The sequence below is a fragment of the Drosophila kikkawai genome, chromosome 2L (assembly GCF_030179895.1).
Source record: "Drosophila kikkawai strain 14028-0561.14 chromosome 2L, DkikHiC1v2, whole genome shotgun sequence".
Classification (NCBI taxonomy): Eukaryota; Metazoa; Arthropoda; class Insecta; order Diptera; family Drosophilidae; genus Drosophila; species Drosophila kikkawai.
This window is the reverse complement of record NC_091728.1, coordinates 15,061,477-15,086,419: the sequence shown is the minus strand read 5'-3', so window position 1 is coordinate 15,086,419 and position 24,943 is coordinate 15,061,477. Positions and strand designations below refer to the sequence as shown.

At 49.9% G+C, this 24,943-nt stretch overlaps 1 protein-coding gene across 14 annotated transcripts in view; it reads right to left on the bottom strand.

The window, feature by feature from the left end:
- The window catches only part of dpy (fibrillin-like protein dumpy), a 120,202-nt gene that overhangs the window by 36,102 nt on the left and 59,157 nt on the right, over positions 1–24,943 (bottom strand). For 5 of the 14 annotated variants that reach the window (XM_070284908.1, XM_070284879.1, XM_070284915.1 and 2 more), the window contains 19 exons: positions 19,453–19,671; positions 18,707–19,315; positions 18,195–18,419; positions 17,860–18,042; positions 17,129–17,614; positions 14,000–17,065; positions 13,621–13,938; positions 12,830–13,153; positions 12,327–12,644; positions 11,928–12,260; positions 11,537–11,863; positions 11,011–11,328; positions 8,939–9,256; positions 8,535–8,858; positions 7,794–8,423; positions 7,386–7,724; positions 7,009–7,317; positions 6,327–6,653; positions 1,461–6,245 (listed from right to left, as the gene is read on the bottom strand). In XM_070284908.1, coding sequence (XP_070141009.1) covers positions 1,461–6,245; positions 6,327–6,653; positions 7,009–7,317; positions 7,386–7,724; positions 7,794–8,423; positions 8,535–8,858; positions 8,939–9,256; positions 11,011–11,328; positions 11,537–11,863; positions 11,928–12,260; positions 12,327–12,644; positions 12,830–13,153; positions 13,621–13,938; positions 14,000–17,065; positions 17,129–17,614; positions 17,860–18,042; positions 18,195–18,419; positions 18,707–19,315; positions 19,453–19,671 — 13,758 coding nt within the window. Of the gene's footprint in view, positions 1–1,460; positions 6,246–6,326; positions 6,654–7,008; positions 7,318–7,385; positions 7,725–7,793; positions 8,424–8,534; positions 8,859–8,938; positions 9,257–11,010; positions 11,329–11,536; positions 11,864–11,927; positions 12,261–12,326; positions 12,645–12,829; positions 13,154–13,620; positions 13,939–13,999; positions 17,066–17,128; positions 17,615–17,859; positions 18,043–18,194; positions 18,420–18,706; positions 19,316–19,452; positions 19,672–20,873; positions 21,208–24,943 lie in introns of those variants that run through there. The other 9 variants (XM_070284931.1, XM_070284884.1, XM_070284909.1 and 6 more) reach the window with 7 other exon arrangements.

Here is a 24,943-nt window from a genome sequence, read left to right as displayed (position 1 = left end):
ACGGTTCAGGTGCAGCTAACGCTTCGTTTAGTTTTGGTTAAACGTTTTTTTTGTGCTGAATTGAGTGCTTTGGCAGTGTTTATTTTTATTGTTTGTTGGCAGTGTTTATTTTATTGCTTATTGTTTTGTGGTGAGTGCATAAGTAAAACAAGTGTCTATTTGCGAGGTTATATCATTTGATTTATTGTTTGCTCGTTGTTAAACAACTTATATACGCTACTAAGGTTATACATTTTAAATATTACTAATTAGGTTCTAAAGCAGTACATACTGTACGTATCTTTGGCATTTTTCGAAGGCAATAATTTTGGACAAGGGTCTGGGTCAGATTTAAGGTCAGGGTCAACAACAACGCTGTACTCGATTCAGGGGTAATTGGGTTAGGTTCAATTTGGGGTAGTAAGCGGAGTGGAGAGACTTGGGGCCAAATAACAAATTAGGTAAAAGCATTTCGCGTTGATTATCTCCCAAAATTCAAATACAAATAAATCCTTTTCGAGTCGACAAACAACAATATCATCAAGGGTTAGGAGGCAAAGGTCAAGGAGGCGGGTGTATTTCTTTGTGAGGCATTAAAGGTGGCATATAAGAAGCAAAATTAAAGGCGTGACAAGTTTGCATATTGTAATATTCAGGCGTTAGGGGCAGTATAAAAGCAAGTAGGTAAATATTGACTAAAACTAATTATAATCTTTGACTACCCCACAAGACAGACACATCCAAGAGCCACCAAACACTCAGACAACTCGTACAGAGTGCGTGCTTCTTGAATTTTGCATTTTGCTCAAGTGATTTGTGTACTTTTTGTGTATAAAGAACATGTAACTGAACTTTTGTAACTTTTCTTTGCAATGCATTGTGCCTGTGTGTGCGGTAACCATAGATCATAATGTAAGGTGTAAATAATGTGATACAAAAAGCTGTCTAAGAGCGCATTAGAACAAGTTGAACGCGGATGAGGTGAAAGGAATTTAAAAGTGCCAGCAAATAGTGTTTTCCAAAAATAAATACTAGCAATTACAACGGTTGTAATTGCTATAATATGTTTAACATATTTATATCTCATTATAATGCGCTTCTAATGAAGGGAAACTTTGCTTTTCAAGGGCTATACTGGGTTTGATTTGGGATTTTAATTTAAATTTTTATTAATTTTATTTAGATAGCTGTAAAAATATGTGATAAATAACATAAAGCATATAATTTTTTATGTTATCTTGGTAGTTTCAAATTGGTTCTAAACGTTTTTAAAGGGGAATTTTAAGCAGGGTTTGATTGAGGTAAATTTAAAAAGGTACGTTTCCAATTCTTTCAACTAACTTCCCAAGGCGTAAACCCATGTCTTTGCAGTGCAATATTTATCCCTATAGTAAGCAGCCAGAACCCACAACATTGTTGTTTATAAGCTGGCTTACGCCTTGGCCTAACATCTGGGTGAGTAAATGAAAACTTGGTCCTACCTTGCTCCTTCTGACAGCCGGTGAACGGATCTCCAGTATAGCCCACATCGCAGGTGCAGATGGGTTGATGATTGGCCACATTGCAACGGGCATTGAATCCACAGGCATTCACGCACGGATCCGAGCATTTCTGGCGTATGCATGCCTTGGTCGGCGGACATTCCGGATTGATGGAGCACTCTGGTCGGCAGCTGGGTGGCGTTCCAATAAAGGTGGCTGCACACGAGCAGGCGGCATTACCATTCAACACCTTGCAATCGGAATTTGGACCGCAAGGTGAGGGTTGGCAGGGGTTCTCCGGCGTCGGTGGTATTGGTTTGCGTTCCTCTTGGTAGCATCTCGTGAACGGATCACCAGTGTAGCCCGAATTGCACGAGCAGGAAGGATTGTGATTGATAACCTGGCAGCGGGCAAACTGGCCACATGCTCCCGGGCAGGGATCCACGCACTTTCTCTTCACACAGGCCGTTTGCAGAGAGCACTCGGAGCTGACGATGCACTCTGGCTTGCAGGCCGGCGGTGAGCCCAGCATGCCCGCTTGGCAGGCACACACGGGTCCTTGTCCAGATATTTGGCATACGCTATTGGGTCCGCAAGGATTGGGTTGGCAGGGATCCTTCGGCACAGGCGTCTCCTGGCGACAGTGGACAAACGGATCACCCGTGTAACCCTGCAGGCAGCTGCAAATTGGGATGTGATTGGAGACATCGCACTGCGAGTTCTGGCCACACACTCCCGGACAGGGATCCACACACTTCTTATTCAGACAGGCCTTGGTTGGAGGACAATCCGTGCTCAGAGTGCACTCGGGACGACAGCCAGTGTAGGGATCTCCTCTGTACTCCGGCAGGCAGCTACAGATGCCATTCCTGCACTCGGCATTCGATCCGCAGGGCTGCAGGTCGCAAGGATCCTCGCTCTGAAGGGGTGGAGGCTTCGTTACAGCCTCAATCACCTCGACGCACTGGACAAACGGATCGCCGGTGAATCCTCCACGGCAAGTGCAAATAGCCAGATGGTTCTGAATGCGACACTCCGAGTTTACTCCGCAGGAGCCGTCGCAAGGATCGCGACACTTCTCGGCAATGCACGCTCTGTCCGAGGCACAGTCCGTGTTCACGATGCACTCGGGTCGGCAGTTGGGCGGCGCTCCAATATAGTTGGGCAGACAGGAGCAGGAGGCCTGCTCATCTCGCACGCGACACTCTGAGTAGAGGCCACAAGGCGAGGGCTGGCAGGGCCTCACCGGCTCCTCCTTGGGTCTTGGCGGCGGCGGTGGTGGTGCCGGATAACAACGGGCAAATGGATCGCCCGTCATGTCCAAGGGACAGCTGCAGATTGGGTTGTGGTTGATCACCTCGCACTTGGCATTCAAACCGCACGTCTTGGCGCATGGATTGGCGCAGCGGAACTTGTGGCAAGCCTTCGTCGAGGGACATTCGGCGTTCACCGTGCACTCCGGCTTGCAGTTTGGCGGAGCACCCACAAAGGTCTCCAGGCAGGAGCATACAGCCAATCCATTGGCCAGGCGGCATTTACTATTGGCACCGCATGGCGAAGGAACGCAGGGATCGGCCACGGGTGGCGGAGTGCTGACCTCCACACGGCGACAGCTTCCGAATGGATCCCCGGTGAATCCATCGTTGCAGACACAGTTGGGTACATGGTTCACAGCATAGCACTGGGCGTTGAGGCCACAGATTCCGGGACAAGGATCCTGGCACTTGTTGCGGATGCAGGCCTTGTCCGTGGGACAATCCGAGCTGAGCACGCACTCTGGGCGGCAGCCCTCGTAGGGATTGCCCTGGTATTCATCGATACACTTACAGGCAGCGGCTCCGTTCCGTTCAATGCACTCGGCATTCGCTCCGCACGGCGATGGCTGGCAGGGTTTCACTGGCTCCTCCTGCTGCTGCACGCACTGGACAAAGGCATTGCCCGCAAAGCCTGGGGGACAGGAGCAGGATACCGTGTGTCCAATGACGCGGCACTCGGCGTTTGTGCCACACGAATCAGGGCAGGGATTGCTGCATCTGTTGTTGATGCAGGCCTGAGTGGACAGGCAGTCCGGATTAATGATGCACTCGGGTCGGCAGTTAGGTGGCGAGCCAAAGAACTCGGGCTGGCACTGGCAAACTGGTCCATTCCTATCCGGCTTGCAGATGGCGTTGGGTCCACAGGGCGACGGCACGCATGGATCTGTGGGTTCAGCATTCTTTACATCAGGCAGCATGACTATCTCCAAGCACTGCTTGAAGGGATCACCAGTTCGGCCAGGTGGGCAGCCACAAATGGGACTATGATTGATGACCTCACAGCGGGCCTCGCGCCCACAGGCAGCGGCGCAGGGATCCACGCACTTTTTGTTAACGCAAGCCTGCAAAGCGGAGCACTCGCTGGACACCACACACTCGGGACGACATTGGGGCGGGGCACCGATGTAGCCCTCCAGGCAGGAGCAAACTGCATGTCTGTTGACATCGCGGCACTGGCTATTGGCACCACATGGCGATGGGGAGCAGGCCTCAACAATGGGATCCTCGACAATGGGCTTCACGCGGCAGTTGGTGAAGGGATCACCCTCGTAGCCCTGGAGGCAGGAGCACACAGGGATGTGGTTCATGACCTCGCACAAGGCATTGTTGCCGCAGACTCCAGGGCAGGGATCCACGCACCGATTGCGGGTACAGGCCTTGTCCCGGGGACAATCCGCCGACAGAGTACATTCCGGGCGGCAGCCTTCGTAGGGATTTCCTTGGTAATTATTCTGGCAGCGACACTCACCCGCAAAACAGTCTGCATTCTGGCCACAAGGACTAGGATTGCAAGGGTCGTTTATGACATCTGGGACTCTCTCCTCTGGCTTCTTGGTGCAGCGCACGAAGGGATCACCCTCGTAGCCCTCGATGCAGTTGCAGATGGGCAGGTGGTTGAGCACATGGCACTTGGCCTCGAATCCACAGGATCCCGAGCAGGGATCTCCGCACTTCTGATTGATGCACGCCTCCGTAGGTCCGCATTCAGAGTTCAATACGCACTCCGGTCGGCAACGAGGCGGGGCTCCAATGTAGTTGGGCAGGCAGGAGCAGGCCGGACTGTTTCCCACAATCTGGCACTTGGCATTAGGTCCGCAGGGTGAGGGTACACACGAGGCCGGTGGCGGGGATGGTGTGGTTCCTGGGGTAGTAATGGCCACCCTGGTGCACTGAACAAACGGATCTCCGGTCATGCCGCGCGGACAGGTGCAAATGGGACTATGGTTCTTGGTGTTGCAAATGGCACCAATGCCGCAAGTGTGCAGGCAGGGATCCACGCACTCCTTGTTCACACACGCTCGTTCTGGTGCACACTCGGCGCTGACTACGCACTCCGGGCGGCAGTTGGGCGGCTGATTCACAAATCCTCTCTGGCAGGAGCACACTGCCTGGTTGTTCATGGACCGACAGTTGCTGTTGGGTCCGCAGGGTGAGGGGTTGCATGGGTTTAGCGGCGGTCTTGGAGTAACTGGCACGGGTTTGCAGCTATAGAAGGGATCTCCTGTGTATCCTGGTGGACAGTTGCAAGTGGGCACATGCTTGTCCACTGTGCAAATGGCATAGTCGCCGCAGATATTGTCGCAGGGATCGACGCACTTGAAACGCACACAGGCCTGTGCCGGCGAACATTCGTCGTTGATCTCACACTCGCGCCGGCATCCACGCTGGACATCGTAGGGATTGCCGTCGTATCCGTCGTGACAGTAGCAGGCTCCAGCTCCATTCCTCTCCCGGCACTCGGCATGGGGGCCGCAGGGCGAGGGTTCACAGGGTGAAGTCGGCGGCTCTGTGGACGGCACAGTTCGTATGAGTTGGCAGCCAAAGAGAGGCTCTCCCTCATAACCGTCGGCACAGGAGCAGACGGCATTATGCTGGACCACCTGGCAGATGGCATTGTTTCCACAAGATCCTGGACACGGATCGACGCAGCGTTCGTTCTGGCAGGACAAATGGTTCTGGCACTCGTCGTTGTTGGTACACTCCGGCCGGCAGTTGGGCGGACGACCGATATAGCGGGTCTCGCAGGAGCAAGCAGCCTGATTGCCAATAACACGGCAAATGGAGTTCGGTCCGCATGGCGATGGCACGCAGGGGTTGTCCGAGTTCTTGCCCACTTCGGTGGGCAGGCAACCAGAGATGGGATCTCCCGTCATTCCAGGCTGACAGGTACAGATAGGATTGTGGTTCACCACCTGGCACTTGGCATTGTTGCCGCAGGAGCCGCGGCATGGATCCTCGCACTTCAGGTTGATGCAAGCCCTGTTCTGGGGACACTCCGAGCTGACCACACACTCCGGCTTACAGCTGGGCGGGGCTCCAATGTAACCCTCCAGGCAGCTGCACACGGCATGGCTGTTGGTGTCCAGACACTGGCTATAGGGGCCGCAGGGCGATGGCTGGCAAGGGTTGTCCGGGCGGCGGGTAACCACCTCGATAAGGGAACAGGCACGATGCGGATCTCCGGTATAACCATCGAAACAGTTGCAATTGGGTCCGTGATTCAGGACACGGCACTCGGCATTAATGCCGCAGGCTCCGGGACAAGGATCCTGACACTTGTTGTTGATGCAGGCCCGCGACCGATCACAGTCATCGTTCTGGACACATTCCGGCCGGCAGCCGCTGTACGGATCTCCAAAGTACTCGGGCAGGCAGGCGCAGGAGCCAGCACCATTACGCTCCCGACAGATGGCATTGGCGCCGCAGGGACTGGGATTGCAGGGATTTCTGGGTTCCTCCGGGGGCGCGACTAGAGGAGAAAGTGGGGAAAAAGGGGATTCAAGGATTAGATTGAAATCAAAGATAGTCATGAGCATGCTTTAAATATTACTTTGCTGTACAATCGCACAGCCGGAGAACGGGTCTCCGGTGTAACCAGGCACACACTCGCATGTCGGCCGGTGCTTAATGACCGTGCACACGGAGTGCAGGCCACAGGCACCGATGCATGGATTCGTGCAGCGCTGGTTCACACAAGCCAGATTCGCCGGGCAGTCGGCACTGCTGAGGCACTCGGGCCGGCAGTTGGGTGGCCGGCCAAGGTAGTCCGGCAAACAGGAGCATGCAGGTGAACCGCGGACATCGAGGCATTTCGAGTTGGGTCCGCACGGTGAGGGGATGCAGGGATTACCGGACTTTTCGGCGGGCGTTGGCTCCACTATACCCACACATAGACATGCCATAGCACACACAGTTACACAACAATTTACATAGGTTCAGAGGAGGATAGTTTGATAGTGGTTTTACAGAGAGTGTACATAAAATAAAACATAAATAAAAGAAAGGAAAAATCAAACATTAAAGAGTGTATATACATGCAGGAAATCAGGTGGGAGTTGGGCAAGCTAAGTGGGAGGAGGTAATCTAGGAACCTTAAAACCCAGGGCTCTTTTGATTCTTAAAAAGAAAAGTAAACTTTATACTAATTCATGCTATTCTAAAGGAATATCTCTCCCATTTAGCTTTCACCCACTCCTCTCTCTCTAGTCCAAGAAGGACCTAATCATGCTTACACAATATCTTAGTGCATCGGTTGAAGGGATCTCCGGTAAAGCCTGGGGCACAGGAGCATGCAGGATAATGGTTAATGACCTGGCAGCGGGCCTCTATACCGCAAGTGCCCGGACAAGGGTCCACGCACTTCTGATTCTGACAGTTGAGATCTTGGGCACAGTCCGAGCTAATGATGCACTCGGGCCGGCAGCTTGGGGCTGAGCCAACAAAGCCTTGGAGGCAGGAGCACACGGCATGGCCGTTTACTTCACGGCACTGGCTGTAGGGGCCGCAGGGCGAGGGTCTACAGGGATGTTCATCCCGTTCGGCTGAAGGGAAGTACGAGGAGGATGAGTTCAATTTCTTGGCCATTTGGTTAGTGGTTAAGGAAACCTACGTGGCGGGGGCAACTGAGGTATTTCACGGCAAGCACTCGATGGATTTCCAGTGTAGCCTGCCAGGCAAGAGCAGCTGGGCAGGTGATTGGACACGCGACACTCGGCGTTCAAACCACAAACACCCGGACAGGGGTCCACGCATTTCTGGTTGACGCACGACTTGTCCCGCGAACAGTCACTGTTAACCACGCACTCCGGACGACAGCCGCTGTACGGATCACCGAAATACTCCGGCAGACACGTACAGGAGCCGGCACCGTTGCGCTCGCGGCACTCGGCATTGGGGCCACAGGGTGAGGGTTGGCAGGGCGTCAGGCGCTCGTCGGGTTCGGGCAGACCTAGCGGTGGTGGTCATTGGGAATACGAAATTAGGACGCTTTCCAAGAGGAAATCTTACAAAAGCTTACGTTGCGGATTGCAGCCGGCGAAGGGATCACCAGTGAAACCGTTGTCGCAGGAGCAGACGGGAGAGTGATTCACCACACTGCAGTAGGCATTAAAGCCACACGATCCCGGACAGGGATCCTGACAGCGCTCGTTAATACAGGCCAAGGTGGCCGGACACTCTGTGTTAAGGGTGCACTCCGGGCGACAGTTTGGAGCCCTGCCAACAAAATTCGGCAGGCAGGAACACACACCCGTCTCGCCCACAACACGACACTGGGAATTACGACCGCAGGGACTGGGAACGCAGGGATTCTCATTTGATTTGGGTTGCTCAGGCTCCTCCTGCCAGGGGGCACAGCGTACGAAAGGATCGCCGCTGTATCCAGCGGGACACGAGCATATAGGATTGTGGTTGGTCACCTTGCATATGGCCTCGTTGCCACAAGTGCCGGGACAGGGGTCTACACAGCGCTGGTTCACACACGCCCTGTCTTGGGAGCACTCGGAACTACCCGAGCACTCTGGCCGACAGGCGGGCGGAGTTCCAATATAATTGGTAACGCAAGAGCAGACCGCATGCCCGTTCACCTCACGGCACTGGCTATAGGGACCGCAGGGCGAAGGACGACAGGCTTCCACGGGTGGGGCCACTAGAAGTTATGATCATTCGTTATCTTGAAAATTTTGATCTCTACAGAGAGTGGGTCAATTTTTATGTTTTCCACAAAAGTTAACCCACTCTGGGAAAAGCTATATCCTACATTTTGGTATCTCCCGACAGTACTGCGAGGGATTGCCCGTGTATCCGGAGGGGCAACTGCAGCTGGGGGCATGGTTAATCACATGACACTCGGCGGAGACGCCACAGACGCCTGGACAGGGATCGCGGCACTTGTTGTTCAGGCAGGCGCGGTTCTTTGAGCAGTCACTATTCAGCACGCACTCCGGACGGCACTCGGTGTACGGGTCTCCATTGTACTCCGGCAGGCACAGGCAGGAGCCCACGCCATTGCGCTCCTTGCATACGGCATTGGCTCCACAAGGACTCGGGTTGCAGGGTTGTGCCACCTCGGGCGGAATAATAACTAAGGGTGGGATTAGGGAGGGGAAAGGACAACGATTAAGTATCTATCTGGAGGCCCAGACATCATTCAGGATCCCTTACTCTTCGGACTACACTCTGAGAATGGATCCCCGGCATAACCTTCGAGGCAGCGGCAAATGGGTCTATGATTATTTACAAGGCAGGTGGTTTGGCTGCCACAGGTACCGACACACGGATCCCGGCAGCGCAGATTTATGCAGGCCAAATTGCCAGGACACTCGGAGTCCGAGGTGCATTCCGGCCGGCAGTTTGGCGCCCTACCCACATAATGTTGCAAGCATGAGCAGACCGCCTGCTCATTGGCCGCCGACACCCGACACTGAGAGTTTGGACCGCATGGCGTTGGCACGCAGGGATTTTCGTGGACAATGGGTCGCTCTACATGCACCAATAAACAAACCATCACAGGACACCACCAATGGATAAACGGCATGCACCAAAATAAGCCATACAATATAGAGTACATATAAGAGAGAGATAAACATAAAAGATAAAGATATAATATAGAGGATGCAAGTAATGTTGAAGCAAGGTACAGTGGTGCTCATAGACTTAAGCCACAAGACTTCAACCAAGAATTTTAACGAAAATTAAGAAAAGTTTTTATTCCACAGCTCCAATTATTTGTGTCACATTAGTTCTATATATCAGTGTTCTAATAAAAGAATAACCAAGTTATAAAAATATATATTCAACGAAAAATTAAAAAAATCTGAGACCAACCCCAAAATGTCCTGCTCACATACTTAAGCCACCTGGAAGAAAATGATCCAAAAAGTTAAAATTTGCCCAATATTCCTTATAATTTTAATAAATTTAGTTTAATATTAAGTGGGATGACCTTTCTGATTAAGAACAGCGGAGCAACGCTTTGGCATTAAGCCCACAAGACGTGCGCACTGTTGCGGGGTGATTTTCTTCAACTCTTCCTGCAAAATATGCCAAAATCGTTTTTTTTTTTTGCTGTTTTTTTTGGCCAACGACTTGTTTAAGAATATCCCACAAGTTCTCTATAGGGTTCAAGTCGGGGATCTGCGGTAGCCATTGCAAAACATTGATTGTCTCTTGGCTAAGCCACGACTTGACTATCTTGCTGGTGTGTTTCGGGTCGTTGTCCTATTGAAATATCCAGGCAAGTGGCAAATTATCGGCATATTCTCCAGATAAATTGTTAATAAGGATGTCCCTGTACATTTCGCCGTTCATAATGCCTTCTATCTTCTTTTGGAGACCTACGCCCGATGCGGTGAAACAGCCCCAGACCATAATCGAAGCGCCACCATGTTTAACGATCTTTTTCGTGTATGTTTGATTGTTTGGATCGACGAATCCAAGTTTAATGTCTTTGGGAGTGATGGTAAACCATATGTACAACGTCCTCCCAACAAACAATTGGACCCCAAATACACGAGAAAGACCGTTAAACATGGTAGCTGACTGTTCTGCAACAGTAGATCATGAGGCATGCAGCAGCTGACTATCAGCGACTGTGCCATCGTAGCCTGGCATGTCAGACAGGACACCGACTTGCACAGCACGTGAGCATGTAACATGTGATCAGCTGGCTAACAAAACAGCATTCTGGCACTGCATGAAGATGACAATCACCTGCATATGTGCAACAATCAGCTTGTTAAGCCAATGCTACTAAGATCATCATGCAAACTAGAATTATATTGAAGCAAATTATTGAAGCACTGACTTTCAGTGTAGCTAGTTGATATTATGACATAACTGTGTCATATTGTTGAACTATGATACATTTATGTAATAACTTCGTTAAATGTGATTAATCTATGAGCACCACTGTATGTAATGAATTTCGGATGATGAAATGGATTTGGTGAGAGACTGCACTTAAATAACCCTGCAGGAAATGTCTTTCATTTGAAAGGATGCATGGACAATACAGTTCTGTCACTAAGATGGACTCTCAGGACTTATATCTTTAGCAGTTTTACGGATAAATAAGGAGAAGATAAAAAAATTCTATTTTAACCGCCTCTATTATGACAAGACTTTCAGACAAAAAAAAAACACAATATCTTTATAAAAATTATAACCCTGCAGGGCAATTTAAATCTCCGGCTGCTGGCCGAAGCTCTCTTTCGACACTCCCTGTCGATGCTTACTCTCTTGCGGGAAGCAGCGCACAAAGGGATCACCACTGTAGCCGGGACTGCAGGAGCAGATGGGATTGTGGTTGACCACGCGGCACAGGGCATTATTGCCACAGGTACCGGGGCAGGGATCCTTGCAGCGTTCGTTGATACACGACTTGTCCTGTGCGCACTCCGAGCTGCTCATGCACTCGGGCCGGCAGTTGGGCGGAGAACCAATATAGTTGGGAACACAGGAGCACACTGCATGACCGTTCACCGAACGGCAGTTGCTGTACAAGCCACACGGCGAGGGTTGGCAAGGGTTTTCAGGAACTATGGGGTCGGGATCTACATAAAGTCAGCAATTAATAAAGATCCTAACTAAAGGCCTATCTTGCAGAGATATTCAAGCTCCTAGGTAGGGTTTTGGGAGGGAAGAGTGCTTCAAAAATGCAGTCAGAATTTTAAAAAAAGATCAAGTCATTTATAAACCCAGAAGAGGAAACACCACTACCTAAGTAGCTTCCATCACTGCTAACTTCTATCGAGTTCTTACAGCGTGGCGCTTCGGGCACCAGATGGCAACCAACGATGGGGTTACCCGTGTAACCAGGCAGGCATTCGCAATTTGGAGCATGATTAAAGACCGCGCATTGGGCACTGTGGCCGCACATTCCTGGACACGGATCCACGCACTTCTGGTTGACGCAAGCCCTCGACCGGGGACAGTCCGAGTTGATGACACACTCGGGTCGGCACTCGACATACGGATCGCCAAAGTACTCCGGCACACACTTGCAGGAGGCGGCTTGATTCCGCTCCTCGCACAAGGCATTCAGGCCGCAAGGACTGGGCCGACAGGGTTGGATCACTTCAATGGGGGCTGTTGGGGGATTGGGGTATTGAGTATCTCTAACCAGGACAAATTTGCAACTAAAAAAACCTACTCTCAATAATCTTGTAGCAACCGGAGAAGGGATCGCCGGAGTAACCGGGCTCGCACATGCAAACCGGAGCATGGAGGCTGACATGGCAAAGGGCATTGTTGCCACAGGAACCAATGCAGGGATCGGCGCAACGCGCATTCACGCACGCCATCCTGGCCGGACACTCGGAATTGATGCTGCACTCTGGCCGGCAGCCAGGCGGACGTCCTATGTAATTGGTCAAGCAGGAGCAGACCGCTCCACTACTGGACACTTGACACTGAGAGTTTGGCCCGCAAGGCGATGGCACACAGGGATTCGGCGGTACAATGGGATCGGGTATGGGCGTTGGTTCTATAAGAGCATTACATTTTAAGTTCGAAACTGTCCAAGCGGGGAGACTACCTAATGGGAACCTACTTCTTTCGGGCACGCACTGATGGAAGGGATCCCCTGTATACCCGTCGTAGCAGCTACAGATGGGCGAATGATTGGTACAGCGACAGCGGGCATTATAGCCACATGTCCCGGGACACGGATCTTTGCAGCGTTGATTGATACAGGCCCTATCCGAGGGACACTCGGCACTGGTCATACACTCGGGCTTGCAGTTGGGCGGAGCACCCATGTAGTCTGGCAAGCAGGCGCACACGGGGCGGTCGCCAGCCACATGACAAGTGCTGAACAGGCCACAAGGCGAGGGTCTACATGGATCATGGGGCAGGGGCAGATACATATCTAGGAAGGGGAAAGGAAGGAGCAATTAAATGGGAACTCCATAGAAAGAGGGGGGGATTGATATGCGGGGAAGAATTTTTAAAGACTTCAAGGACTCAAGACACGAAAGATGGATTTACTCAATGGATATAGAAAGGACATAGTTCCCTACAGATCAATCCCTCCCTTGGTCTAAAGAGTCATACTTGATGGTCTCTCGACACAGGCCCGCAAGGGATTGCCAGTGAAGCCTGGCTCGCAACTGCACACGGGCTGATGATGGGCCACCCTACAGATTGCATTAAATCCGCAGGCATTGGCACAGGGATCCCGGCACTTCATGTTTATACAAGCCCTAGTGCCAGGACAGCCGCTATTCTGGACACACTCCGGCCGGCAGTTGATATATGGATCACCGAAATAGTTTTGAATGCAGCTGCAGGAGCCGGCACCATTGCGTACGCGACAAATGGCATTGGCCCCACATGGCGATGGATAGCACGGGTCGGAGGGTGGGTCTGGTACCACGACTATCGTATGGTCATGAAAATAGCAAATGTTGATGCAGGCGGAAAATACAGAGCAATGTACAGACATGGTAAACTTAAGGCTAAATTATAAAAATATAAATATATGATATACATAGATAGATAAAGGTATATATATAGATGTGAGGTAGAGCTGGAAATAAAATGGATTCTATAAGAGATTAATAGATGCAATACATAGGTATACATTTTCAAAATCAATTTAATCGAAATGTTTTTAATGAAAAAAAATCTATAGAAAATCGATTTATTTCCAGCTCTTATATTTAGATGAAAGGCTACCATTATATGTACACAATACAAGGAACATGCAAAGGATGTATATACCACAAGCCCAGTACTTCCAGAAACACCACTGAAAGGAACATTTAACATTAAGGGCACGCCTCGAGCACACAGCTTCCGTGCTCCTGGAGAGGATAGCAAATAATTGAAAGGCAGGTACTCACTCTCTCGCATGCGGCAGGCGGTATACGGATCGCCCTCGAAGCTATCAATGCAACTACATGTAGGCTGATGGTTCTGCGTCGAGCACTGAGCATTAAAGCCACAGATGCCGATGCAAGGATCCTCGCAACGCTGACGTATGCATGCCCGGTTCGAAGGGCAATCCTGATTGATTGCACACTCCGGTCGGCAGTTGGGCGGAGCTCCAAACATTCCAGCAGCACAAGAGCACTCGGCTCGGTTGTTAACATTGCGACAGTTGGCATTTGGTCCGCAAGGACTGGGCAGGCAGGGATCCACATTACGTGGGGGTTCTGACGCTAAGGGAAATCAATGATATTTTAAATTCCGCAGGTTAAGTCTAGGTAAGGATATACTTACGTTTGGGCACACATTGTTCGAATGGATCGCCGACATAGTTGGTGGGACAGGAGCAGATCGGGTTGTGGTTGTTCACCTGGCACTTGGCATTGAAGCCACAGGTCTCAGCACAAGGATCCGAACACTTCTGGTTGATGCAGGCCAGGTGCTGGGCGCACTCCGAGCTCACCACACACTCCGGACGGCACTGAGGTGGGGCCCCAAAGTAACCCACCTGGCAACTGCACGTGGGATGACCCTCCACCGTGCGACAAATACTGTTGGGTCCGCAGGGATTCGGCTCGCAGACGCTGACGGGTCCGACAATTGGAACTCGCTTGCAACCCTCGAAGGGATCACCCTCGAAGCCACGGGAACAGCTGCAACTTGGCAAGTGATTAACCACCGCACACTCGGCATTTGCTCCACAAGCCGCCGTGCAGGGATTCCGGCAGTGCTGTTTAATGCAGGCCAGCGACGAGGGACACTCCGAGTTGTAGATACACTCCGGACGACAGCCGGTGCTGTAGGGATCCCCAAAGTATGGCTCGATGCAGGTACAGCGAGCGGCATTGTTGTAAGGCGTACACACAGCATTCTCGGCGCAAGGATTCGGATAGCAGGGACCAAAGTCATCACCTGGTTTCTCCACACTCGTCTTGGAGCAGCTGATGAAGGCATCGCCCTCGTATCCCTGGTCGCAGCTACAGTGAGCCGAGTGGGCAATGACCGTGCAGCGGGCATTGTGTCCACAGACATTGGCGCACGGGTTCTGGCACTTCTCCTGGATGCAGGCCTTGTCCGCCGGACATTCACTGCTCAGCGTGCACTCCGGCCGGCAATATGGCGGGCTGCCTATGTAGTTGGCCACGCAGGAGCACACGGGACGGTTCTGTTTGATCTGGCAAATGGAGTTGGGTCCGCAGGGGGATGGCACGCAGGGATTCTTTGGCACGTCGACCTCGCGTCCTGGATCCTGGATGGGCGAGCAGGCCACGAATGGATCACCCTCGAAGTTGGGCTCGCAGGAACAGATCGGATTGTGATTCAAAACTTCACAACGGGCTCCACCACCGCAAATTCCAGGGCATGGATCAGCGCATCTCTGATTTAGGCAGGCCTGGTTCGGAGCACACTCCGAGCTGACCACACACTCCGGCTGGCATACAGGCGGAGCACCCTTGAAGTTGGGCAGGCAGGAACAAGCGGCATAGCCGTCAGGCGTGGCCAGGCAACGCGAGTTGGGTCCACAAGGTGAGGGTTCGCAGGGCAGAGGCCGCACAGGAGGCGTTACAGGTGGCAAGTAGTAAGGATTGCAGGCAATAGAGGCATCGCCACTGTATCCCTCCGGACAGATGCACACCGGCGCATGGCTGACCACACGGCAAACCGCATTGATGCCACAAACTCCGGCACAGGCCTCCACGCACTTGGCATTCAGGCAAGCCTTCTCCGCCGGACAATCGCTGTTAAGGACACATTCCGGCCGGCAGCCAATGTGCGGATCTCCGAAGTAACCCTTCCGGCAAACGCAGGCCAGTCCGCTGTGCTGACGCTTGCATTCCGCATTGGCACCGCAATGGAGTTTGGCGCAGCTGGGCTGGGGCGTTGGCACAATCACAGACTGAGTGGTGCACTGTTCGTAGGGATCTCCAAACAATCCCGTGGGACAAGCACACACCGGATTGTGCTCATACACATTGCAGATGGCATTGCGTCCACAGGAACCTGGGCAGGGATCCAGGCAGCGGTGGCCCAAGCAGGCCAGGTCAAAGGGACAATCCGAATTGGCCACGCACTCGGGTCGGCAGCGTGGGTTTTGCTGGGCATTGGGTCCAAAGCAAGGATTACACAGAGCCACGCCATCGCCATGGACCGAGCAAACATCATGGGGTCCACAGGGAGATGGGGCACAAGGATCCCGCGAAACATTTCTAAGGACTCCAACAGGCACACACTGCAAGAAGGCATCGCCAGCGAATCCGTCCAGGCAGAGGCACACTGGCGTGTGCTGGCGCACGTTGCATATTGCATTAATGCCGCAAATAGTTCCAGCGCATGGATCCACGCACTTGTGATTGATGCAGGACAAAGTTTCCCCACAATCCGAGTTGATGTCGCACTCTGGCTGACAGCCAGACTGGGGATCTCCCAAATATCCAGGCAGGCAGGAGCAAACAGCGCGATTGTTCAGCAGCTTGCACTCACTATTCCTGCCGCAGGGACTGGGCACACAGGGATTCGTCTTGGGATGATCCAAAGCATAGCATCGGACTCCCGGGTTTCCAGTTAATCCCGAATTGCAGGAGCAAACGGGATGATGCTCCTCCACGCGGCAGCTAGCTCCTTGGCCGCAGGTTCCTGGACAAGGATCGTAGCATCGGAAGCCCATGCAAGCTTTGCTGCTGGGACAATCTGCATCCACCTGACACTCATAGCCATGGCAGCCAATCAGAGATGTTGGATCACCGGACAAACCGTCGGGACAGACACAGGCAGTCTGCCCATCGCTAGCCACCAAACAGTTGGCATTGGGCCCACAGGGATTAGGATCGCACACGGTTCGGCTGGGCTCACGGCAGCCCTGATAGGCATCGCCCACATAACCAGAGCGGCAATAGCATTCCTCGCGATTACCGGCCACATAGCAGTCAGCATTTCGGCCACAGGGTCCAGGCTGACACAGTTCAATGGTAACGGCCGGCTTGTCACACAGCCTGAAAGGATTTCCAATCTTGTTGTCCGGACAATAGCAAACGGGCTGGCGAGAGGAGTCACAGATGGCCCCGGTGCCACAGGGGTTGGGATCGCACGGGTTAATCGGCTCCACACAGCCACGAATTGTATTGGGGCTTTCCACATATCCCGGCAGGCAGGTGCACTTGGAGAAGCCATTGCTGAGCACCGAGCACTGAGTGTTGGGACCGCAAGGTGATGGGTCGCAGGGATTCGAGGGCAGCTCACAGGGAATCGAAGGAGGTTGTCCCTCATACTCCGGCAGGCAGAAGCAAATGGGCTTGCCCTCCACGCGACGGCAACCCGAATTGGGGCCACATGGGTTTGGAGTGCACTCGTCTCCTTCCGGTACTAGATTTTTGGGTATTTGGTTTAGGGGAAAAGTGAAAACGTAAATTTCTAATTAATACTCACTGCAATTTTTGAAAGGATTTCCGGTGAGACCCTTGGGACAGTAGCAGATGGGATTTCCATTGTCCAGCTCACACAAGGCATTCAAGCCACAAGGATTGGGTTCGCATGGGTTTTGGGGCGGTCGGCAGCCCACCTCGGGGTTTCCGTTGTAGCCCGGCGGACACTTGCACACACCACGATGATTGACCACATCGCAGAGGGCCGAGGCTCCGCACTGGCAGGGCGAGGAGCACTTGCCATTGATGCAGGCCTGGCTTGAGTCACACTCGGAGTCCGATCGGCAACCCTGACTGGGCAGGCACTGCACGTAGGCATTGCCCAGGTAACCAGGCAGGCAGCGGCAATCAGTGCCGTGATTCACGGGAATACACTCGGCATTTTCGCCGCACGAATCCTCTTGGCAGGGATTGATGCAGCGCCGGTTGAGGCGATCGCACAGCTTCGTCGGCGGGCAGTCCTCGTTGTATTGGCAGACATGGGAGCGTGCTGTGGTTAGGATTACGGTGCGATTCGGTTGGATCGGTGTTGGTGTATTTATAGATTGTTGGTTTTGGTTTTTAGAGTTGGTAGGACGGTACAAGTTTTATACATGTGTCGTGGCATGGTGTACGGGATTTTTGTACAGTGTATGCAAGAGAAATTGTTGTTGGAAACGAGACATGGTGAGTCATTAGCAGAGGATTTTTAGACAGCAGAGGTGCTATTGCATTTGATTTTGGGAATATACTAACCTGGCTGGCAGCCTACCAATCCATTGCCCTGATAACCATCCACACAGCTGCATTCGGCGGCGTGATTGGTATTGATGCAAACCGCATTCGTGGCGCAAGGATCATGAACATCACAAGGATGCTGGCAGCGCTGATTAATGCAGGCCTCAGTGACGCCGCAGTCGGAATTATCAGTGCATTCGACTGGAAAATTATTTGATTTTATATTGTAATTACAAGTATTATAGTAGTGGAAAAATATATGGAGTATTGGTATGTAGAATTCGTTATAAATTTTTGGTAGTTGAGTAGCCCAGTCATAAAATGAATTTGTTGATTAATTATTAGTTTCTTACTTGAGGTTTGAGTGGGCACACATTTGACCATCGGATTGCCCTCATGGCCCTGCGGGCAGGTGCAAATCGGACGATGACTCTTGGCCGAACACTTGGCACTCGCCGCACAGATCTTGGCAAACTCGCACGGATCCTGGCACAAGCCCATGTAACAGGCCTCGCTCTCAATGCAGTCGTTGTTAGATTGACAGGGTTCGGGTGTTTTCGGTGAACCCGGCGGTTCTACTTGTTAGAGAGGATTTTAGTGAGTTAAAAAAGTTAATTCTTTGTTGGTGAGATTTTAAATCAGATTAAATGATAATAATATGTACAGGGGCTATGCTAGTTATGTACAATTTGTTGTATTTTTTATAACAAAATTAAATTAATTATAAATGCCAGAAAACATAATGCCCTATACATAAGAAATTATGTACAAATTGATCAGTATTAGTGCCACTTTGGGATAAATGTTGTAAGCTGAGTTTATCCCAAAGTGGCGTGCATTTCACATATATTTGCAGTTGTTATACCTTTCTTACGGCAATTTCCCAGTTTACAGTGCTCGTTGTGAGCACAGTTAGTATCTACTGTACATGGGTTAATTAATGAGATTTCAGTTGTTGTATTGCCTAGAGGGGCAATCATGGTGTCGTAGACCTCAGTGGTGGTGCCCTCCGTGGTGGGCAGTTCAAGGGGCCTGCCCGTTGTGAAATCTTCGTTGGAAGTATCCAGCCGAGTGGTCTTTTTGGGCTGGGATGTGGTACGACCCTGATTGCCACTACTTATATCTTCGCCACGCAACGTGGTTGTTGGAATCGTGGGCCTCGGCGTTGGTGTATCGGTAATATTGTTTTCACCATCGCGGTACCGTCTTGTGGCATCGGTATGGGAGGTGGTGCTTTCTGTGTCTGGTTTCTTACTGTGGTTCCTACTGGTCTGGTTAGTAGCGCTTGTGATTGTGCTCGATTCAGTGCTAGTGGAAGAAGTGGTAGTAGTGGTGGTTGTTGTGGTGGTGTTGGCCCTTGCAGTAGTAGGGGTCTTTTTGACGCCTGTGTTTGGGTTAGCTGTTGTTCTTGGTTTCGTTGGTATCTTGGTAGATGTGGAGTTCTTGGTAGTAATAGTTGTTATTGTTACATTAGCTAAGGAGAGAGATGTATTTACACGGGTAACGGGAGGTTAATTTATATATATTAGAATATGTACACATCGTATTTACACCTATTATTATTAGGTTTCGATTTTGGTTTACAAATAAAAAGACTCTTGCTAAACTTACCCTTGATACAAGCACCGGTTGTGGGATCGCAATTTGCCCCTGGTGGACAGTGCTCACAGCCAGGAGTACGACCAGTTCCCGAGCACGAAGGCTGATGGTTCAGGACACGGCAATCCTCATTGCGGCCGCAGGGATTGTCGTAGGTGCAGGGATCCACGCAGAGGGCATTAATGCACGCCTGCTGTGAGGGGCACTCGTTGCTCGATGCGCAACCAATTTCTGTTCGTAAGTAATATTCATGCATCAGTTAGGGTATTTTAAGTAGATTTATTATAACGCAAGGGTGCGTAAATTTTACGTCGTTATAATTAAATTCATTCCTTTTAGGTCAAGAATCCTGTTCGGTAGGTAGTTTTCTCTTTCATTAATTGTTCAATGCAGTTAGTAGAGCTTTTCATTTTGCATCCTTATTCTAACTTTTAAACTAGGTTCAGGCATATTAAAAACTGTAGCAGTCTCTAGAGTTAGTTAAATATATAGTTTAGTTTTTATAAGTTGCTTAATAAACAACATATACACATGCAAAAGCGATAAGTGAGTTAGTGCATACTATATACTGATAAATATAAGGCTTTGTTATGATTAGTAATCCCAATACCACATGCAATATTTTCCTTTACTACTTACTACAGGCTAATACACTTACGGAACATGATAAAAGTTTAACGACAGCGAAGTCTAGATACTAAATATATACAACAAAATCAACACAGATTAGCACACAATTGAAGGGTGTTGCGAGGTAACATGCGAGTTGGGGTCTTTCCAAAACATAACGAAGAACGAAAAACGAGAAACGAGTAAAACATTCAGAATGGTGAAGACAATGACACAGGGTTTGATGATGTTTGCAGCAGGCATTCTCAGGCAGACAACAAGCAGGCAACTAACATGAACGAGCAACAAAACAGATCGACATGCAGGGAATAACTTCCAGGAATCGACATTCGATCAAAAGCTCCCTAGTGGACACACAGAGTTCAAACTATTTCAGGTGCTGCTCGTGGAGATCGGTAAGAGGTGCAAGGAGTTCAACAAAACAAAACTGAAGAAGCAGTATATAGAGACAGGTCAGAGGCAAATGTATTTGAAAAAGTAGACCACAAAGAAGACACGGAACTTTGCGAGGAATAATAACGAATGGATGCATGCATGGTGTCCGTACGGTTCGGATAGCTGATCCGCCACATATATATATATATGCCACAAAAGGTAGGATAATGGCTGGAAATCCGAAGGGAAGAAAAAGAGAAATGACATCCAACTGAAGTAGGCAACTACGATTTGCCAGTTATGTGATTGGCGTTGAAAGTAGTCGGCGATGCCATGATGCCAAGAATTTACCGCAACCCTGTGGTTCCTTGCAATTCATTCAATATGATTCGATAACAACTTACACATATTTACACAACTTTAGTTACCTGCTTTCATAGAACAATCGGGTCTATTTACATCATCGGCGGTGCCACAGAAGCACATTGTGGTGTGGTTCAATGTACGACAAATAGTAAGATTGCCCACAGTGCAGAGATTCTTGAAATAATCACAAGGCGCTACGCACAGCCCCCCTAAGCATGTCTCGTCGTCAAAGCAGTCTCTGTCTGTCGCACAGGTCATTGTTCGCTCAGTCGTGGGAGTATCGCTCATAGATAAATCTGTAGCATTTGGAGTTCCATCCGAAACTGAGTTCAATACCGACATAGGAGTAGAAGCCACAAGTAGCGGAATAGTTTCCATATCCTGAGTAAGTTCTGTCGTTTGCAGAGTCGTATATACACGGGTAGTACCCCGCGAGATATATACGGGTATTTCGGTTGTTATAGTAGACCCACTGTCTTCATTTGGAGGATCTGTCTGTTTTTTATTCTTTCCCCATGAAGTAGTACCCATTGGAATATGAGTGGTAACGTCTGGAGTCATTGACGAAACTGTGCTCACAGACCGGCTAGTTGGAACTTCAGTAGTAAATACTGTCGTCTCATCTGTAATTCTTCCTGTAGTAGTACCCATAGAGAAGGTTGTGAATGTTGAGTCAGACGGAGGAGTTTGCCTACTAACAGGACCTGTAGTTTTTTCCTCGATAGGCGTTTTTGTCGTTGCTTCAGTTACTTGACCCCTAGTTGTTAAAATCGGAATATGAGAGGTGGTTTCTGTGATGATTGCCGAAGCAGTACCCTTAGACCGACTAGTTGGAGCTTCAGTAGTAAATATTGTCGTCTCATCTGTAATTCTTCCTGAAGTAGTACCCATAGAGAAGGTTGTGTCTGTTGAGTCAGGCGGAGGAGTTTGCCTACTAACAGGACCTGTAGTTGTTTCCTCGATAGGCATTTTTGTCGTTGCTTCAGTTACTTGACCCCTAGTTGTTCCAATCGGAATATGAGAGGTAGTTTCTGTGGTGATTGCCGAAGCAGTACCCTCAGACCGACTAGTTGGAGCTTCAGTAGTAAATATTGTCGTCTCATCTGTAACTCTTCCTGAAGTAGTACCCATAGAGAAGGTTGTGTCTGTTGAGTCAGAGGGAGGAGTTTGCCCACCAACAGGCCCTGTTGTTGTTTCTTCGCTGGGTGATTTTGTCGATTTTTCAGTCACTTGTCCCCTGGTCGTTCCAATCGGAATATGAGAGGTAGTTTCTGTGGTGATTGCCGAAGCAGTACCCTCAGACCGACTAGTTGGAGCTTCAGTAGTAAATATTGTCGTCTCATCTGTAATTCTTCCTGAAGTAGTACCCATAGAGAAGGTTGTGTCTGTTGAGTCAGAGGGAGGAGTTTGCCCACCAACAGGCCCTGTTGTTGTTTCTTCGCTGGGTGATTTTGTCGATTTTTCAGTCACTTGTTCCCTGGTCGTTCCAATCGGAATATGAGTGGTAGCTTCTGTGGTGATTGCCGGAACAGTACCCTCAGACCGACTAGTTGGAGCTTCAGTAGTAAATATTATCGTCTCATCTGTAATTCTTCCTGAAGTAGTACCCATAGAGAAGGTTGTGTCTGTTGAGTCAGGCGGAGGAGTTTGCCTACTAACAGGACCTGTAGTTTTTTCCTCGATAGGCGTTTTTGTCGTTGCTTCAGTTACTTGACCCCTAGTTGTTAAAATCGGAATATGAGAGGTGGTTTCTGTGATGATTGCCGAAGCAGTACCCTTAGACCGACTAGTTGGAGCTTCAGTAGTAAATATTGTCGTCTCATCTGTAATTCTTCCTGAAGTAGTACCCATAGAGAAGGTTGTGTCTGTTGAGTCAGAGGGAGGAGTTTGCCCACCAACAGACCCTGTTGTTGTTTCTTCGCTGGGTGATTTTGTCGATTTTTCAGTCACTTGTCCCCTGGTCGTTCCAATCGGAATATGAGTGGTAGCTTCTGTGGTGATTGCCGGAACAGTATACTCAGACCGACTAGTTGAAACTTCAGTAGTAAATACTGTCGTCTCATCTGTAATTCTTCCTGAAGTAGTACCCATAGAGAAGGTTGTGTATGTTGAGTCAGACGGAGGAGTTTGCCTACTAGCAGGACCTGTAGTTGTTTCTTCGATAGGCGTTTTTGTCGTTGCTTCAGTTACAATCGGAATATGAATGGTAGCTTCAGTTGTGATTGCCGGAACAGTACCCTCAGACCGACTAGTTGGAACTGCAGTAGTAAATACTGTCGTCTCATCTGTAATTCTTGCTGAAGTAGTACCCATAGAGAAGGTTGTGTCTGTTGAGTCAGAGGGAGAAGTTTGCCCGCCAACAGGCCCTGTTGTTGTTTCTTCACTGGGTGATTTAGTCGATTTTTCAGTCACTTGTCCCCTGGTCGTTCCAATCGGAATATGAGTGGTAGCTTCTGAGGTAATTGCCGGAACAGTACCCTCAGACCGACTAGTTGGAACTTCAGTAGTAAATACTGTCGTCTCTTCTGTAATTCCTCCTGAAGTAGTACCCATAGAGAAGGTTGTGTATGTTGAGTCAGACGGAGAAGTTTGCCTACCAACAGGACCTGTAGTTGTTTCTTCGATAGGCGTTTTTGTCATTGCTTCAGTCACTTGTCCCCTGGTCGTTCCAATCGGAATATGAGTGGTAGCTTCTGTGGTGATTGCCGGAACAGTACCCTCAGACCGCCTAGTTGGAACTTCAGTAGTAAATACTGTCGTCTCATCTGTAATTCCTCCTGAAGTAGTACCCATAGAGAAGGTTGTGTATGTTGAGTCAGGCGGAGGAGTTTGCCTACTAACAGGACCTGTAGTTGTTTCCTCGATAGGCGTTTTTGTCGTTGCTTCAGTTTCTTGACCCCTAGTTGTTCCAATCGGAATATGAGAGGTGGTTTCTGTGGTGATTGCCGAAACAGTACCCTCAGACCGACTAGTTGGAACTTCAGTAGTAAATACTGTCGTCTCATCTGTAATTCTTCCTGTAGTAGTACCCATAGAGAAGGTTGTGTCTGTTGAGTCAGAGGGATGAGTTTGCCCACCAACAGGCCCTGTTGTTGTTTCTTCGCTGGGTGATTTTGTCGGTTTTTCAGTCACTTGTTCCCTGGTCGTTCCAATCGGAATATGAGTGGTAGCTTCTGTGGTGATTGCCGGAACAGTACCCTCAGACCGACTAGTTGGAACTTCAGTAGTAAATATTATCGTCTCATCTGTAATTCTTCCTGAAGTAGTACCCTTAGAGAAGGTTGCGTCTGTTGAGTCAGACGGAGAAGTTTGCCTACTAACAGGACCTGTAGTTGTTTCTTTGATAGGCGTTTTTGTCGTTGCTTCAGTTACTTGACCCCTAGTTGTTCCAATCGGAATATGAGAGGTAGTTTCTGTGGTGATTGCCGAAGCAGTACCCTCAGACCGACTAGTTGGAACTTCAGTAGTAAATGCTGTCGCCTCATATGTAATTCCTCCTGAAGTAGTACCCATAGAGAAGGTTGTGTATGTTGAGTCAGACGGAGGAGTTTGCCTACTAACAGGACCTGTAGTTGTTTCTTTGATAGGCGTTTTTGTCGTTGCTTCAGTTACTTGACCCCTAGTTGTTCCAATCGGAATATGAGAGGTAGTTTCTGTGGTGATTGCCGAAGCAGTACCCTCAGACCGACTAGTTGGAACTTCAGTAGTAAATGCTGTCGTCTCATCTGTAATTCCTCCTGAAGTAGTACCCATAGAGAAGGTTGTGTATGTTGAGTCAGGCGGAGGAGTTTGCCTACTAACAGGACCTGTACTTGTTTCCTCGATAGGCGTTTTTGTCGTTGCTTCAGTTACTTGACCCCTAGTTGTTAGAATCGGAATATGAGAGGTGGTTTCTGTGGTGATTGCCGAAACAGTACCCTCAGACCGACTAGTTGGAACTTCAGTAGTAAATACTGTCGTCTCATCTGTAATTCTTCCTGTAGTAGTACCCATAGAGAAGGTTGTGTCTGTTGAGTCAGAGGGAGGAGTTTGCCCACCAACAGGCCCTGTTGTTGTTTCTTCGCTGGGTGATTTTGTCGATTTTTCAGTCACTTGTTCCCTGGTCGTTCCAATCGGAATATGAGTGGTAGCT